The 18,596-nt window shown below is 46.1% G+C and overlaps 1 protein-coding gene across 15 annotated transcripts in view; it reads right to left on the reverse strand.

Moving 5' to 3' along the window:
• Window positions 1–18,596, reverse strand: part of LOC142590441 (uncharacterized) — a 243,399-nt gene that overhangs the window by 83,342 nt on the left and 141,461 nt on the right. For 3 of the 15 annotated variants that reach the window (XM_075702562.1, XM_075702559.1, XM_075702561.1), the window contains 2 exons: window positions 9,587–9,647; window positions 2,953–6,196 (listed from right to left, as the gene is read on the reverse strand). The exons of 10 other annotated variants lie outside the window; for them this stretch is intronic. In XM_075702562.1, the coding sequence (XP_075558677.1) occupies window positions 5,046–6,196; window positions 9,587–9,620 (1,185 nt within the window). In that variant the 5' untranslated portion in view covers window positions 9,621–9,647 and the 3' untranslated portion in view covers window positions 2,953–5,045. Of the gene's footprint in view, window positions 1–2,952; window positions 6,197–9,586; window positions 9,648–18,596 lie in introns of those variants that run through there. 2 more of the 15 variants (XM_075702558.1, XR_012830139.1) reach the window with 2 other exon arrangements.

The raw sequence follows: 18,596 nt of genomic DNA on the forward strand, positions 1-18,596 counted from the left end.
GAATGGAGCATCCAGTAACATTAGCAATATTCGAGCACCAAGGCTCAGTGTCGAGCTTTGTGTGGGTGAGTCTTCGATCCAGATACACAGCTTTGCACAAAGGTGTGTAGGTGTCTTCGGGGAAGCGATAGCCCTCGAAGTATGGTAAGCGTGGCATAAAGCAGTTCACCTCCTGCAATGCCACGACGGCGGGTCTGAGACTGTTATGCGACAGGCCCTAACATAAAGTCATGTCTGCTTTTTTTCTTTTTGAAGGAGCGGCAGTTCCACTGAATCACTGTTGGGACGGCTTCCGCCACATCCCGACCGTGACCGCAAACATTAACTTGAGTGATCAGCTGAGCCATGTTGTGTGTGAGCCATCTGCGTCGGAGCTATCTGTACAGACAGCAAAGGCACCATATTAACTCATGCGGCCGTGGTAAGACCTCCGAAGGAGAGCGTTCCATGGTGCATTGGGCGCTGCATGATGGTGCGAACGCATGTTTCGATAGCTCGTTCTATCATCGTTTGTACCCTTGACACGATGTTATGTTCTATTTGTGCCAGGTGTGCAGAAAAGATGGCTTCGTAATCAGGATGAATTTGTGGTTTTGGCCGCGTTTCTAGCAGCTTATTCTGGCTCTGCTCTGGTGCCCCGACAGTGATAGTTTCATGGATTTGTCTATGAACCTGTCCACCTTCATTTGCTGACAGTGAGGCGAGGACAGACTCACCTGTAATTTTGGCGTGACTCACATTCGCGTGTTCTAGCGCTTCGCTGTTAGCCACTTTGACGAAATTAGCAAAGGCATGTTTGCTGTGGTCGAAAAGCGGTTTATTTCCGGCGGTATTGCAGGAGTTGATGGAGCGCGGGGAGGCCCAGTGTAAGAGTTGTGTCTCAGGGTCACTGTCTTTTGAGGGCGCTCATGAACTTCCAATTGTGAACCCATGGAGTTCTGGCTTTGCTTCTGAGGGCATTTTGACTTCACGTGCAGCTGTTTGTTGATCTGTATGCTCTGAGGGCAGTCTTGAGCCGTTGCAAGGTGTTTACCCCCCCAATTGCGGCATTTCGGCCTCTGGTTGGGACAGACCTCGTCACTGCTATGCAGCTTTCCGCCACATGTGGCACAACGCGGTCTGTTAAAATTCGGACAATGCTGTTTTCCGTGTCCTAATTTGTGGCACGTCTCACAAGTGTAGACCTGTGACTTGAACGGATAGACTAGTATTGTGAAACACTTGGGCCCGATTTTGTATGGAAGGCTAGTCCCTTTAAAAGTGACTACAGCGGTGCCTTTCTCCCCAATGGGGCGAGCGCTGACAATGTCGCACTTCCGGCAGTGCAGGTTCATGGTAAGCTGCTCGGCAGTCATTCCTCCTGCGTTGCGGATAATGCCCCACATTTGACCCTTTTCTATGGCCTCGTATGCTTGAAATACAGTTGGCTTGCCATTTATTGGAAGCTGTATTAAAGACAGAACGACATCTCGTGTCGCGATGATCGGTGTCAACCGCTATTTGATTACTCCTGTCCAAATATCTGACCTGAACGATCGGGTCAGCTTCCCTTTAATGCGTTGAGGGAGCGTTGTGCATGTGATTCCAAAGTGCCTCATCAATAACAATTAAATTTTCATCCATGATTCTGCATGGCTCTGGAGGTTTTAGGATCACAGTATGAGCGTATGAACGGCATTGAGTGAGCGTTCGCTTGTTTCTTGGCTGGATCGTGGCGTTTATATGTAACGGTTTTCCATGCTCCTTGTTCGCTGTCATCTTCGTGAGTAGTCACCGAGTCAGAGTCATACGCATTAAACTATGGCGTTGCGTTGCCGTTGTAGTGAGAGACGCCATGACGAAACGCTGCCTTGGGTTTAGCTGCTGCAGCTGCAGCTATCGCGGACAGTGTTCCGCGTGAGCGTTTCTGCCCATGCTTGGCGGTGGGTACAATGAGTAGGTATGAGACGAGTAAATCATCGTACTTGCCTTTGCTCCCTCTTGGTGGCTCAGCATCAGCAAGTGGAGCGAATGGATTCACGTCTGGACGCAGCGGCGTCTTTCTCGAAGCGGTGGTGTCCACCATGGCATCGGTTGAGGTGCTCGTTAGGGTTAGCGCATTCTCTGGCATGAGGGCGTCTTCAAACTGCTCTAATTCCATGTCCTCGGGTAATAGAACATTCAAAGCTGCCTCTGGGTAATCCATAACCACGGTCGATGCGACTTTTGGGCCCCAAGGCCCAAAGTAACAGGAGGAAGACAGTGACTGTCGGAGATGAAAATGCACACGTCTGTTCAACTCGGCCACCCGGTGGCGAGTCTCCTATGCCCATGGGGGTGACATTTATCATACTTTTGCTTCAGTTTGAGGTTCATTTCTGTACACATAGTGTTTTAAGTTTTCGAAGGCTATTAGAATATAGTTGTATTGACAAAATGCCTACTTTAACGTATCAAATATTTGCACGCCCTTAATCGAAACAGTAAACCCTTGTATTTATTACCTTAAAAGCATGTCTTGTACACAATTTTGTCGGTGAGGAAATTCCTGATGAGAAACTAGTACAACTGCAATTCAGAAAGCATCTTTTTCAAATTTCGAAAAACAGGATTGGCTCAATTTCAATGCTTCCGCACACAAATGTATTAAACAGTGCAGGCTTATATGTTCAATTCAATACGTAAAGTTTATACAAATATTCCCACAACTATATGTCGCACTAGTGCTTATAGAAATGCTGGTACATTAGTTGAAATAAAATGTAAGAATGACTTAAGCATGGTGGACTTGACATTCGACTCAAACATAGATTACTCATCTATGTTACTTATAACAGGCTCCTTTTGTGTTAATAATGAAGTTCCAACTGCGGTCATTCAACTTCTCTTGCAGCCCCAGATATAATAAAATGCTAGCATCCCTATATTGCATGCCGTCAATAACTTATTGAAATATCAAGAACAGACAACGAATACTCACCAAACACTGGCATTTATTTGATGCTCTGATGAAACAGACAGTGGAAAGCTAGCTTACTGAACAATCAATTCCTCTAAAAAAGTAGCTATTTGTAAAAAAAAGAAAGGCACGAATAGAATAAGATCAAAAGAATCCACGATGAACCATGTAGACCAGAACCAAGAGCCAACAAATACATGAATTGGTCTAAGAGAACAAGTTCATATGTACCAAAGAGAACACTGAAAAAAAAACAGCCTAAAGAACGCATCATTTAGACATCTGTAGTGTAACAATTATTACAGTTAACGTACATAGTTTGTAGGGGCATGCAAACAGTAATTTTGAAGACACGAATGAACATCAATTACTTTTCAAATAATGAAAAGCCACAATATAACAAAGCAAATAGCTGTTTTTGCCGACTCCTTTTAATTAAAGTTTAACTGTATTTTGACTTTTTTCTCAGCTACAACGGCTTTATGTGGGTTCTCATAAATCCTTTTGCTCTGTGTTCCATAACGTGTTGAGAGAAGATCTAGAGAAAATATGGTAACCCCACAAAAGTGTTTCAGAAACGCATTAAGAGCAAGCTTCAGCTTGGGGGCTCCCATGTACATTCATGGGAAAGGAGAGATCATTTTTCTTGAGAACTACTGCACGAAACCAGATGAGGTTTGTTGCATATAAAACAAATAGAATGTAGTGACTGTTGGTAGTGAATTTTTTATTTAGGCCATCAATCTTTTAATAGCTATTGTTGAAAATCACGAAGTTTCAAAAAATGACACTATCAAATTTAAAACTTTGGTAACTCAGCAATTAAAAATACTGCAATTCTGTAAAATGCTCCAAATAGGACACCTAAAGCGGACAATATTTAGGTATGAAAGCGTTAAAATAAGCCACTAATAAATGAGTAGGACATCTGCAAGGTTCCTGTAAACAGTGTAACAAGTTGACAAGATATACATTGATACATCAAATTTGTCTGCTTTGGAATATCTAGCATATGCAGTTTACAGAGCTATGATATCTATTCCAGGTGCAGAGTTAAAAATTTATGAAGTTCTGGCTCTACCTTTTTTAAAATGAAAAATCTTTGTAAATTCCTGTTATAACATTCAGGCCTTCAAACTAAATTATCCCTCCAGCAGTCACCAGAATTTAGCTTTTTCTCTCAAATGCAACAAATTTCGTTACAATCAGCCCACTGGTTATTTCAGAGAAGCATTTCTGCGTTTTACATGTATTTGAATAGGCGGCATCAAAGTTGGGCCCGAGTTAAAGCTTGCTCTCAGGAGCATGCGGAGACACTTGTCCCACCTGATGCAGTAGAACAGTACGTAACATGCTACACGAATGTAGATTTTTAATTCAGACTCTAGGTCAACGAGATTGTTAAACTACCCTACAGTATGGAAAAATGGAACAAATTGTTTTTGTAACAGTGTATTTGCCGAATAGTGCATTCCAGTATGTTTTGTGTGACACATTTGTTTTCATATATGTATAATGTGCATTACTAATTAGCGTTAATTCTTTCGGTTTCAATTGTACGTGAGTATACATTCTGTTTCACTTGAATTCATTTTACACATATATGTATGTATATATTATATATATGCATTATGTCTGACACTCGTGTTATTGGGACTTAGGCAATTCTAGCTTAATATGTAATACCTAACCCTATGCTCTGTCACTGCTTGTTAAAAAGGGCTGCGGACCTTGTCAAGCCATAAAAGGCTTTCGGTTCGCGGTCCTCAACATTGTGGTGTTGAAAATAAAGTGAATTGAATTGAATCATGGTGCTGTGCTCTCCAAGTATGTTCAAGTGATGAGGACCTGAAGCAGGCAATGCAACTATATGGCCGGTCACTTGTATGAATGCACCGGTGTATCTTCAGGGCATTCTTCTACGAGAATCACTGAAGGCAGAGTGGGCAATGAAATGGCTTCTCGCCTCATGTGTTTCCTAAGGTTGCCCTTGTGTGAGAATTTCCGAAAGCAAGAAAGGCACTGATATGGCTTCTCGCCTGTGGGTGTGCAGGTGGGCTTTCAGGTGACGCTTGATTGAGAAGCTCTGAGAGCATGAAGGGCACTGCTATGGCTTCTCGCCTGTGTGGGTGCGCAGGTGGGCTTTCAGGTGGGCCTTTTGTGAGAAGCTCCGAGTGCATGAAGGGCAGTCAAATGGCTTCTCGCCTGTGTGGGTGCGCAGGTGGGCTTTCAGGTGGGCCTTTCGTGAGAAGCTCCGAGTGCATGAAGGGCAGTCAAATGGCTTCTCGCCTGTGTGGGTGCGCAGGTGGGCTTTCAGGTGGGCCGTTTGTGAGAAGCTCCGAGTGCATGAAGGGCACTGATATGGCTTCTCGCCTGTGTGGGTGCGCAGGTGGGCTTTCAGCTGGGGCTGTCGTGAGAAGCTCCGAGTGCATGAAGGGCAGTCAAATGGCTTCTCGCCTGTGTGGGTGCGCAAGTGGGCTTTCAGGTGGGGCTTTTGTGAGAAGCTCCGAGTGCATGAAGGGCACTGATATGGCTTCTCGCCTGTGTGGGTGCGCAGGTGGGCTTTCAGGCTGCCCTTTTCTGAGAAGCTCCGAGAGCATGAAGGGCAGTCAAATGGCTTCTCGCCTGTGTGGGTGCGCAGGTGGGCTTTCAGGCTGCCCTTTTGTGAGAAGCTCCGAGTGCATGAAGGGCAGTCAAATGGCTTCTCGCCTGTGTGGGTGCGCAGGTGGGCTTTCAGCTGGGGCTGTCCTAAGAAGCTCCGAGTGCATGAAGGGCACTGATATGGGCCTGTGTGGGTGCACAGGTGGGCTTTCAAGCCGCTCTTCCACGAGAAGCTCCGAGTGCATGAAGGGCAGTGAAATGGCTTCTCGCCTGTGTGGGTGCGCAGGTGGGCTTTCATGTGGCCTTTTTCTGAGAAGCTTCGAGAGCATGAAGGGCAGTCAAATGGCTTCTCGCCTGTGTGGGTGCGCAGGTGGGCTTTCAGGGTGCCCTTTTCTGAGAAGCTCCGAGAGCATGAAGGGCAGTCAAATGGCTTCTCGTCTGTGTGGGTGCGGAGGTGGGTTTTCAGATGGCACTTTTCTGAGAAGCTCAGAGAGCATGAAGGGCAATAAAATGGCTTCTCCCCAGTATGGATGCTGGCATGTGCTTCCAGAAGAAATAGTTCATCAGCCACATAGTCACATAGCTGACATCGGTGGAGGCATCCTTGCTTTGAGTAGTCAAATTTGGCAGTTGACGCAGAAATTGAAGGCCCCAATGCTGCACAAATAAAAAAAGTAAATAAGAGTTTTTAGGAAATGCCAAAAACGAACACCGATGCTAACTTTATTGACAAGCTATCTTTTTCATTTGATTTGGGAGATCTTCAGGGTGACCTTAAGCATGATGAAAGAAAGAACTAATGCTCATTTTTATTTACTCAATATTTCTGCATTTGAATGCTTCATGACCCTGTTTGTGAAGTCCACTTATAAAAGGAATTTTTCAGAAAGCTAAAGAATTACAAAGTGACAGAATGTGGAGTGCTTGACTACTCTCTCCTATGACCCTTAGAGAACACTTCAAAAATGCTTTGACCAAGCCTGCGCTCATACCTCAATGATAACTTGACACCCGGTAACCACATTAGGCACTTGCAAAATTTGTTATGATTCGCTGGCACAACAAATTTGTTTTATATGAGACTTCATCAGCGAGTTTCTTCTTGACCACACAATGAACTTTGGCTATGTTATCGTAAGTTGAGATTGCAAAGAGCCGGCTAGGAAATTCCGCAGTTTTCGTCACATAACCTGCCAACACCTACAACCCGCGTCCTCTTTCAGAACAGCCCAGAAAGAAAAAAAGAATAATGTGCGTCTATAACCCAAGGTAAGAACTGCCTACGCAACCCCTAGATGTTTACAAAACAGCATCCATTTGGGGATAAACCACTTGTCCATGTCATATCTTAAGCCAATGACTGCTTTACTGTTTCCGGAGACGGGAGTTGGGCCGGTGAGCACGGCCTATCGTGGCCCAAGTTCTACTTTTCCAGCACCATGTGCACTATTCACTAACTGCTAAATGCAAAATGGCGACCCACACAGAGGAGGAAAATGACCGACCGTGCAGGAGAGAAGGAAGATTCAACACACAGGGGTGAAAAAAGGGTGGGATTCCCCAGGAGATAGTGAAAGTATGAGTACTTGAAACCCTTGCCCTGAAGTGTGGCTTTGGGGCAGCGCACGCTGTGTTGTCATGGAGTGAAACTTCAAATCCGAATTCCAGTAATTCACACCCCGATCCTGACCTTAAGTAAATTTTTTACGATGTTTGGTGCAGCTTAGAGATGCAAAAATACGGCAACTTCTTTTGGAGTGCGCTCTGCTCCTTGTGCTCTGCCATCGCAAAATATTGGCAAACGATTGCTGGAACTGACAAGGAATGGTATGCTCCCTTTGCAAAGCACAGTGGATTTTAACACACTAGCAGGTGAAGGTATTGTAGTATTTGCGAATGGAGGCACCAAGCACCATCGGTGGCTCCGAAGGAATGACACACACACACTAGTTTCATATCGTGCCCAACTTACCCCTGGGTTCCAGCGAGGGCGCTTATATATATATATATATATATATATATATATATATATATGTAATTTAACAGGCATGTTCGTCTCTGCAACATGGGCACGGCGTTTGAAAAAGGGCCACTAGCACAAGGCAGCCAGATTGAAAAACTGACACAGTGAGACACACACGAACGTCAACTTCTTCCTCCGTGCTGGCACAGAACTGGCGCCGAAGTGCTCCCGTACAACACACTTCGGAACGGTGCGGTGGGTTGCGCCACCAACCTCTTGCTATTTTAATGCCCAATGTCCTACCTATGAATTCCAATAAACAAACATCGTGAAACCCTATTGTGAACTTTGTTTTTGTACGCCCTTGTTGTTTCTAGTTTACCTAACTTTTTCCAAGCTTCAAGTCGCCTTTTACTAATCTCCATTCCGGACATGGTTATTTTCCCCCTGCTCTTGATGAACCCAAGGGCTTCAAGGACGCTAGTGATTCCTAAATCGACCGCTGCGCAGATATCTTCACATTCTAATATGCCTTGCTCCATTGCTCCATGCTCCATTCCTCTCCTTGCTCCTCTCACCGGCGGCACCTCCTCTCCTTGCTCCAGCAAGGGGAGGAGGCTGTGGGTTGCACCACCAAGCGCTTGCTACTATACTGCTTTATATCCTACCTAGGTTAAAAAAGAAAAAAAACATGATTTCCCACAACCAAATTTTCTGACCCCCTATTGTGAACTTTGCCTTTGTACATCTCCGTTTTTTGTCGTTTCCCTACTTTCTTCCACCAATTTTCCTACCACCTCTTACTAATCTCTATTGCGAACATGTGTACTTTTCACTTACTCTCGCTGAACCCAAGGGCTTCAAGGCCAGTGGTGGCTACGTCAACCACTGGGAAGATGTCTTCACATTCTAATACAGTCGAACCCGACTATATGGAATCCTTTTACATCGAATTATTCTATATATCGAACAATTTCTGGACACGGTATAGTTACAACGAGTATATATTGGCCTCGAGTTCCACCACTGGAAAAGCTGGCGCCACCGTCGGCGTGACGTGCTAGGAGGGGTCACGTGGGCATAGCGGCCGCTTCGGCTGCTTCGGGAGCGCCGAAGCGAGCTGAAAACGAGTTTTAATTCCCTCGTACGCAGCGGTCCTCATTTAGTGGCAAAATTTTCCCGTTTCGAGTGTCTCCTTTACAACGCTTGAAATCACTACAATAGGTAGTGGCTGCCTTTGAAGGCGCGCAATATGGTAGGCTACTGCTCGGTGCCGCAGGGCCGGACGCACGTAACGGAGGTCAGTGTCAGCCTTGTTCAAACGTAGCCGCAGGACAAGAAGCTGCGTGAATCTTGGCTCGCGAAACATAAAACCGGCAAACAGTCATCGGCTACAAGTCGGGTATTCAACAAGGACAGAGGCGAGGAAGATTTCTGCTACGGCGCCCGGTCTGCGATGATCTGAAAACGCGCACTGAGACGCTCGCCCGAGTCCGCTGCCCTAATAATGTCATGATGGTTTGGTCTATGAACTTGTCGATCCTATAGATACTGGCAATTTCAGTGGAGTGGAAAGGCGGCGGTAAGAAGCGCATTTAAAAAAAAGCATGGCATATGGTCATGTTTGTGTTATGAATTAATGCACTAGATTACAAAAAAAAGAGCAGCGGGAAATTGCACGCTGAGAACTCCAGTGCGACGCAACTCGAGAAGTAATATTGAAAGGTCAAAGAATTTAGAAGAAAAAAAAAAATTGAATCGTCGCGACGGCACATCACCGTCCCCGTAGGCGTCGAAGTCTCTACAATGAAATCATTTTTGAACGGTTCTGATAGCACCCACGCAACAATGGTTGCTTGTATACTGCCATATGCTCATATTCTGCGGCCTAAAGCTCATGGCACGGGGCGAAAACGCGCGCGCGGAGAAAGCGAAACAGTGTGCGGACAAGCATGCAGACGCGCAGTCGGTCGCTGCGAATGTGCGCGATCGCAGCATTGAGGCTTCGTTCTATTACGCTCCATTTAGTTATACAAACACTATAAGAACATATTTCACATAGTTTGCTCTCAGCGTTTACCTACCTTTCACGCAAGAAGCCGGTTCGGCAGACTCCATCGCGGCGACCGCGCGCAGTGGCGTTCACTGTACGTATTCGGTAAAGAGAGAGCATCTGTAAACGATTGTGTGCTTTCAGTTTGCCCAAGATTATTATTTAGACAGTAAAAAACTTCTCTCGTTTCGAAAGTACTTACAGAAATGTCCGGGAGAGCTCGCGCGTGGTGTTTTCAGTGAGCGTTGACAGCAAAACCTATGAGGAGCGCGCCGCGTGATCCCGCATACTACGCCAGCGAGGCGCTTCCGATAGATGGCGACTCCGCAACTCCTTGCCGCCAATAGCAAAAATTACGCTTTCATCGAACAAAAATAGCAGCGACTCCCGATATATCGAATGTCGCTTGGCAGAAAGTGCCCCCGGAAGCTGGCTTTCCCTCGTGGTGACAGAAAAACTCGGCGGCGCGGCTCCAACCAACCGGTCTCCTTAACGTGACCACGCTGCCTCGGACGAGCCATCGACATCCCCCTGCTAAATATGATCCTGGCCCGCCCGCAGCGCTTGCTCAGACAGCCAACCAGAGGCTCTTGTGCTCTCGTTGTGCAAAACTCCGAAAGATGCCGAAAGTGCGAGTTGTCTTGCTGCTTTTCTGGTTCACTGTGTGCGTGCTATGTGGGCCTTCTCCCACATTGTTGCTGTGATGAAGCGGCAGAATTCGCCCTTCGTCGTGAGGCTCGAAATCATAAATCGGGTCAAACGCGGTGAGAAGTCGGATATCCCCTCAGCGTACAAGATTCCGAGGAGCACTCTCATCACGATCATGAAGAATAAGGGGGAGATTAGGGCTAAAGCGGCCAAACTCGCGACCCGATGCCTGTGGCGTGCACCGTGCACTAGTCCGGTGCTTCTACACGAATGCAGAAAGTTGCGGCCTCAGCTGCTCTAACTCCTTAGACAATGTGGAAAAGTGCTTGCGTCGTAGGCAGCGAAATTGCTCCAGCAGAAGAAAATATAGGACTATTTCATGCAAGACTAAGCTAGTTTCATTAATAAAGTAATTTTATAAATAGAATGTGCTCTTATGACATCCAATTATTTAGCAGGCTTATATCGAATTATGCTCTATATAGAACTGATAGGCATTTTTTTGCGAATTCGTTATAGCCGGGTTCGACTGTAACACACGCTCTATCGTTTCCCTACTGTACCGCAGCAAACACATGCTTCTTCTTCCTTCTTATATCTCGCTTTATAAGTGCGTGTTCCAAGGCATTCTGATCTCGCTTCAAAATGTAATGAGCTTCCCTTTGAGTTATCATAAATTGTTTCTTTTCTGATTTAGCTTTTTCCTCTTACGAAGTTACTCATGGTAAGTTTCTTTTTTCATTGCAACCACCCATGAGATTATTTCTGTTTCTGACTTTTCGCTTGATGTTCTTTGTTGCTGTGTTCCCCACCACACAGGCCGCATACTTGCTGGTAAGCTTCCTAGTTCTTTTACTCCACTATGAAGGAATGTTATTCTTGTACAAACACCTGAACACTCTCCCAATTTATTCACTTTCTTCCATATTGCTCAGTTGTTATTCACGATTAATTTGTGTGTGAGCTTCCCTCACCTCAAAACTTGTCCAGCCCATATTACTCTGGATAGCTTCATTTATAGTCTTCCCGTGAGTGCCCAATGCGAGGCGTCCTGCTGACATTTGGTTCCAATCGAGTCCTAATTGGATCCCTGATTTCAAGCAAACAACCGCATTTCCAAATGTAAGTCTTGGAACCATTAGATCTTTCCACATACCCCACAGCACCTCGCACCTATTGTATCTCCCTAGTGCTCTGTGTTTCGTTATGGCCGCATTTCTCTTTCCCTTTACTTTATTATTTTTTTCCTGTGTCTCCTTACATTTATTGCCTTCATTTATCTGTATACCAAGGTGTTTATATTCTTTTACGCAAGGTATTTCCTGGTGCTGTCTGTCACTGTCTGTTCGCTGTTTTTAATTAATACTATTGCACCTCATTTTTTAACACTACATTTCAGACCTAAGTTATGGCCTTCCTGTCCACAGAATTGGCCAGACAATGCATGTCACTTTGCGTGTTAGCTAGCAACGCAATGTCATCCGCATAAAATAAACCTGGAAGCTGCTGCTCTAATACTGTGCCGGCCTGCTCGTATGAGAGATTAAACCAAATATTACTTCATTCTAGCCCTTTTCCCTCCTCGCCATGAACATCATAAACAGCAGTGGGGATAACGAGCACCCCTGCCTCAGTCACATGTTGATATCAACCTTCTCCTCGCTCCTCATCCCTTCCCATTCATCGCAAACTGTATTTTCTAGGTAAATCACTCTTATAAGCTGTAGACAGTCGTCGCCTATGCCTTCCTCTTTTGGGGATCAACCGGCACCCCCCATTGCAACCATGTTGAATTACGCTGGCTTGAGGCTTGTTTGGAACCGCTGGTGGCTTCAATTGGATTGGTGTCGCAGCTAGGTGTCATGAGCCGCCACCCGATTTCAAGGGTTAAGCCTTATCCATCCATCGATCGTGAACGGTTACCATTGCCACTTGTGTGCAGCGTGCGTCTCCCGGGATATTCTCGCCTTTCAGAAGTGAATTTTTGCTGTGTGTTCTCGACACTATGGCCACGCCTCACACCTCTCCGCCGAACTTTGCAAAGAAGAAACGCGGCAACTACACCACCTTAACTTTGGAAAAGAAAGCTGCGATCATTGAACTCATGGAGAAAGGACGGACGCAAGCTGACGTGGCGAAGCAGTTCCAGCTGTCCAAGCAAGCAGTTTCAGATTACATCCGAAACAAGAGCAAGATACTGTCTGCCTTCGAGAATTCGAGAAAAAAAAAAACGGACCGCAAGCGTGATCATCTGTAGCTGGAAGACGCATTTAAATTGCGGCTTAAAGGGGTGCGGACAAACAATTTTCTAGTTTCTGGTGACACGCTTAAACAGAAGGCCAAAGATCTCGCCATCAAGATGAACATTGAGAACTTTAAGTTCACTGACGGATGGCTGCGCAGCTTTAAGAAAAGGCATGGAGTATCCTTTAAGAAGATGTGCGGCGACAGTGGAGCCGTCAACCAGGCAGGCTGTGGTGGCAGAATACAGCCGCAATGATTTGATCTTTCTCCTGCAAAATTACAGCCCTGACGACATTTTTAATTGCGATGAAACGGTTTTATTCTTTAGGATGCTGGACCGTTTGCTGTATTTCTCAGGTGATCCAAGTACTGGAGGGCGGCTCAGCAAAGAAATAATTACGGTTACGGTCGGTGCAAACGCGACCGGTACCGAGAAAATTCCACTTCTTGTGATTGGAAAGTCGCAAAACCCCAGGTGCTTCAAGGGCCCCAGAAACCTGCCAGTATGGTACATGAGCAATTTAAAGGCATGGATTACGCAATCATCATTCGAGGGTTACCTGCGCCGCATGGACGGAATGTTTCGATCCCAGCAATGCCAAGTGGTGATTTTTGTCGACAAATGTGCAGCCCATGGCGCTGCAGACAATCTGCAAGCCATCCGGCTGGAATTTTTGCCCCCGAATACCACGAGTGGGCTACACCCCATGGGCCAGGGCGAGATACAAAATCTTAAAAGCGCTCTACCATGCTAGTCTGCTTCACCGCACAATCCTGTGCATCAACAACGAAAAAGTACACCCCGTGAACCTCTTCACGGCAGTCTGCATGCTTGCTGATTCGTGGAAGGCCGTTCAGCCAGCAACGATAGCAAATAGGTACGGTGGATTTTGCGCTGCTGAACCTTCAACTGTGCGCGGAGCCTACTGACGACGAGAGCGCGACACAAGTGCTCATGCTTCAAGAAAATGATTCTGGATCCGATGATGAGTCCTTCAGCTGTCCTCAAACAACGACATCGGACATTAACAGTGCGCTGATGTTGCTGTCAAATGTGTGTGACGAGAGGTCGACCCTCGCGCAAATACAAGCGGATGTCGTCGCACGGAGGTGCAAAATGAGGCAACACACAATCCGTGACTATTTCAATGTTGATCCGCAAATATAAAGTTCATTTTCCCCATTCACAAGTTTTTTCGGACTGTTGTCTTATTCGGACATTTTTGCCATCCCATTGTAGTCTGAGAAATCGGTCGGCGACTGGAAATATAACTGAGTGCAGCATTTCGACACAATTTCACATGTTGGTATAGTCATTCACAATACATATATATATATATATTATACATAGAGAGAGATAGAGAGCGAGAAAGAGAGCACAGATCGTTTGTGGTTTGACCCTCCCCCCACTCAATGAGACATAGTTGGTATACCACTGTTACCACTTCCATCCTGCTGGTGTCAGTGATGTTTGCGGCGGATGGACGTGTTTTTCCAGGGCCCCGTGGCTTCGACGAAAACATGGCGAGTTTTTTGTACATGCTTTGAGCTTGCTTCTGTTTTTGATTTCCTGATTTTTTAGCCTTTAAATAGTAACTGACTCGTTTTCTTTTTGTGTATTTTTTTGTGTGTGTGTTTTGTGTATATTTAGTTCTGCAGGATAGCCACAGCACCCATTCGCGAAACGTGTTTCAACACGTGCAACCGTTTTGCGACGTTAGCCTTTGTAGCTTTTATATAGTAGTTTGGAAGTCGCAATACCATTAGCTATTAGTGGTTGCAGTTTGTGTGCATTGGTATCGGTAGTACTGCTTTGGTAGGACAGTGAAAGCGTGTTTGAGCACGTGTGAACACATTCGTACCTTAAGTCTGTGCGGCATTCATTGCTTCTAAATCATTGGTGATAACTACTTTGCAGCATTTTAAGGATCTAGATTATGTGCGTATAGGACTTTGCTAGAAGGCACATGCTCTCAAAGCTTCGGTGTTTGTATTAGAAAAAGCGAAGTGCAACACATGGCAAGAAAGATGGTAAAGCGTGCAGTGTACAGGGAGTCCCCCAAGGTAGACAAGGGGCCGGATGAGAATAGGGAGGAAATAAAGTCAATCGCCAGACACTCTGATGTCGATGCTAGGCTGGACAAACTGGAGGCTTTCCAGGATGAGCTTGAGAAACGGGTAAAAGAGCTGGAGCGTTATGGACAGAGGGTGGTGGAAAAAAGACCAAGCCGCCGAAGAAAAGCTGCACAGGGCCGCCATCGTGAAGGAGAATGGTCGCGACAATGCAAAGCAGTCTGCCAACATGACAGGAGAGGGAGTGTCAACAAAGCACGTGGAAGGTATGCAAAGTAGGGTGCGAGTACCTGGAAAGAGCTTCACCTATCTTGATGCGACCACAAATGAAAAGCAGTAACACAGAGGTCAATGCCCCTTGTCAAGTCCAAACCACACAGAAACCTCCCCCTTTCTCCTTCCCACTTTCAACAAAGTTTACCACCACCACGACCAGAAAAGCATGACAAAGGGAAGCAGGGAGAGGCCTCGGCAGTAGGAGAGAGTGAAAGGATGATTATCGCCGGCGACTCAAACCTGGCTACGTGCTCAGAGGCAACTGTGGAGAGGGTGAAAGCTGAAAAAAGAGTGGCAGTAGGGATATTTCCAAGAGTGACATTAGGCACTGCCATGGAGCAAGCAAAAGCAAAGCTTGCGGGAATAGCCCGCGGACGCGACCTTGTCGTAGTCACAGGTGGGCTAAATAACGTCCCAAACAAGAAAGACAGGACTAGCCCAGCCATTGGCAAAGGAGGCAAACGACTTGCGCGAGCTGGCCCCACAGGTGCAGATCGTGGTGTGCACGGTGCCGGATGTGCCTGCACGTGACAGTAACGTACAAAGAGCCATAGTGGCTACTAATGGGGCTATATGGACTATGAGCCGAGAGAAAGGTTCCGACGTTGTACAGGGTGTCTACCAAGTTGACATTTCCAAATTCTCTTAGTTTTCCAGGTTTTCCCTGAGTGCCTTTGCAAGATTCCCAGAGTGATGCAGAACTATGTTTTATGTCAAGAAACCATATCACCCGATGCTGTCACTCTCTAGTAAGCATATGAATTTTCTTTAAAAAAAGAATGACTTAATCCAATTTGAATACTAAGGAGTAGTGTTTATGTAATGCAAAAAGAGAATAGACGGGAGGGGTTAGTAAAAAGCACAGCAAATAAAACGTCTGTGAAAAAAATTGCAAATCGAGTCGGACATTCTCAAATACGAAAGAAAAGGAGATGCATACAGAAGCAAATCTTTTCGAATATGAGCTATTTCTATCAATTTATAGCAAGCTCAGAGGTATGAGGCCCGAACTTTGTCACAATTTAGATTTCCAACAGCTCGTAAGTGAACCTCCACTGTCCTAACATACTCTCAGCCCGAGCATGATGCCTCAGTGTTGTGTTTCACTGCTATAAAGGGTTTATTTTGGCTTGGATGAGGAACACCTGTATCTCGGAATCAACCAACATTGTTTTTTGAGCTCAAGCTCCTTCAAAACGGCGGCAGCACGCTTCCTTTCCCGTTCTTTCCTCAATGCATAGGTCCTTTCTGTTCTTGTCCTCCTTCCGCCACTCGTTCGCCCCACGGACCATTTAAAGCATCATCTTGGTCAATTGCACAGTCCACGTCCGATTTTCCGAACTCCCTAGGGGCCGCTAAAGCGTCCGAAAAATCGGCCCATTGGAAAAAATAAACGCATGTCATTTACTGCCCTTAAGGGCTCAAACCGCCATAGGCACATTCGAAAACGCTCTGAAGGCCTGTCGGTACATGTATTAGGCATATTGGTGCTCGTACTGTGACAGGTGAGACCGGGTGTACGCGCGTATAATTAAAAAATACATACTGTGTCCGGTGGCATAGCCGCTTCCCACGCTTGTTATAATTCACTGCAATACTCTTACGCATGCTTCACCAAGTAACATTTCCGTAGGAAGGCGAAGCTGATTTTCGGGAACCGGCATTATGCAACACACTGTGCTTTCCAAGCTTCTAAGCCAATCGCGAAGACCACAAAGGCGGAGTCCATGGCATTGCTGACTGCAGCGAATTCTTTCAATAAAAAACACGACACCCAATGGCAAGAAGCTTCATAGTGAACGTCGAAGCAGCTGGGCTGCTTGTAAAGTGTAAATGTTGCTGCAGTGGTGGTTACGGCTGCCAGCGGATCTGCATGCGAGAGCGCTGATTCGAGGCGGCGAGGTAATCTAACTGGCAGCGGTGGTGGCTTCGATTAACGCCGTTTCGGACCTGCGGTTAAGGCAAAACGTCTGAAAAATCGGACGTCGAAGAGTTCTTGCGTCCGAAATTTTTGACGTTCTGATAAATTGATTCTATGGGCTACGTGGTGGTGCCGCGAATCCATCCAAATTATCGGGAATCCAGAAAGTCGGTTGTTGACTGTACACTGGAGACTCCTCCAGCCGACGACAGACAATCAATGACGATTCATTACGATTCCTGTCTGTTACTCGAGCCAGCATTACCACGACTTTCGACCATTTCAATAAGATTACAGCAAATTTTCCCTGAAAGAGGCACAAATTCCCTGAGTTTTTTAGACTACTCAAAATCCCTGAGAATTCCTGGTTTTCCCGGTTGGTAGACACGCTGTTGTAAACAGGGAAGTGAAAAGGCGTGGTGGTTTCTAACGAGACGGGGTCTACTTCAACCATAGAATTGGAGGAGAAGTGAGCTGGCGACTTGCTGGTCGTGCGGTTGCTTTTTTAAGGGGCCCACGGACGATCAGGAGGCCAGTGTAAGTAGTGATGAAAAAGGTGCCCCTAAAGGAACCTCGGAATAGCATAATTGTAAAATAAAAGCAAAAGGAGGAAAACAAGAAAGAGAGCTCGCCATGCAAAGGCTGCATAAAGATGCAGGCCGGCAGAAGAAAGGAAACGTGGGTAGAGATTGAGGAGCAGTTAAATAAAGAACAAATAGGGGTGTATTCGGTTACAGAAACACACCAATTAGAGAATCGAAAGGGCCGCCAGTGATTGAGAATTATGTTTGGGAAGGGTGCAACAGAAATAAATCTCAAAGAAAGGGAGAGGGAGTCGAAACGCTCATCCATCAGGGAGCGAAATGGAAAATAATAAATTAAAAATGTCAAGAGCACTTATGGTTGTCATGTACAATGAGTGGAAAGAAAACTTAGCTGCAGGCGTAACGTACTCGTGGACTGGAAATAATTGCAGAGAGAAGAATCAAGAGTTAGTGCAATGTCTAAATGTCGATATCAAGGATTTCGGGAATGGTGCCGAAATTATTCCATTAAGTGACATGAATACCCACATACAGGATCTATATGGCTATACTAACAACAATGGGAAGTCGATTGTAGATCTTTGTAAGCAACATAATATCGTTATCGTGAATACAGGGCCTAAGTATGACAGGCAGACCACGTGGGAAGTGGAAAACCGGCATTCGACAATTGATTACTGCCGGCTGATAGAAGGAATTCATGATTAGTTGAGAGAAATGGTCATTGACGAGGAAGGGTATAGTAGCATAGGCACTGACCATAAACGCGTCATTTTAAAGCTGGTTAGTTAATTTGGGTTTAATGGCGCAAGAGCGACTAAGGCCATGCTGTGCCAGCCACAAGATATTGTTACGTGTGGAAAAACACAGATGAAAGAGGCTACATACAGGGTATCTACACTGGAGCCAGACCACCAGGCCGACACTCGCCCGCGCAAAGGGAGACCCACTTCGTCGTCGTTCTCGCGCGGCTCGTCCCTGGAGCATCGCTCGATGATATCGTAATACAACCCCCCGGCGCAAAACCGCCGTCACGGTGCTGCTTAATATCAAAGGCGCATGGAGAGTTGTAGGGTTTGAGTCGCGCGACGTGGACAATGTCAGTGGTCGTCACAGCGGAGGACGTAGTGGGCGTGTCTAGAGTGATTTCGTAGGTGACATCGGTTACTTGGCGAAGGACACGATATGGGCCTGTGTAGCAGGAAAGCAGTTTTTCACAAAGGCCAACATTACGCGATGGTGACCAAAGCAACACGAGGGCGCCGGGCACAAAATGGACATCACGGTGATGGAAGTCGTAGCGTTGCTTTTGTTTGCCTTGAGAGACTTGTGAG

Source organism: Dermacentor variabilis, chromosome 8 (assembly GCF_050947875.1).
Source record: "Dermacentor variabilis isolate Ectoservices chromosome 8, ASM5094787v1, whole genome shotgun sequence".
Classification (NCBI taxonomy): domain Eukaryota; kingdom Metazoa; phylum Arthropoda; class Arachnida; order Ixodida; family Ixodidae; genus Dermacentor; species Dermacentor variabilis.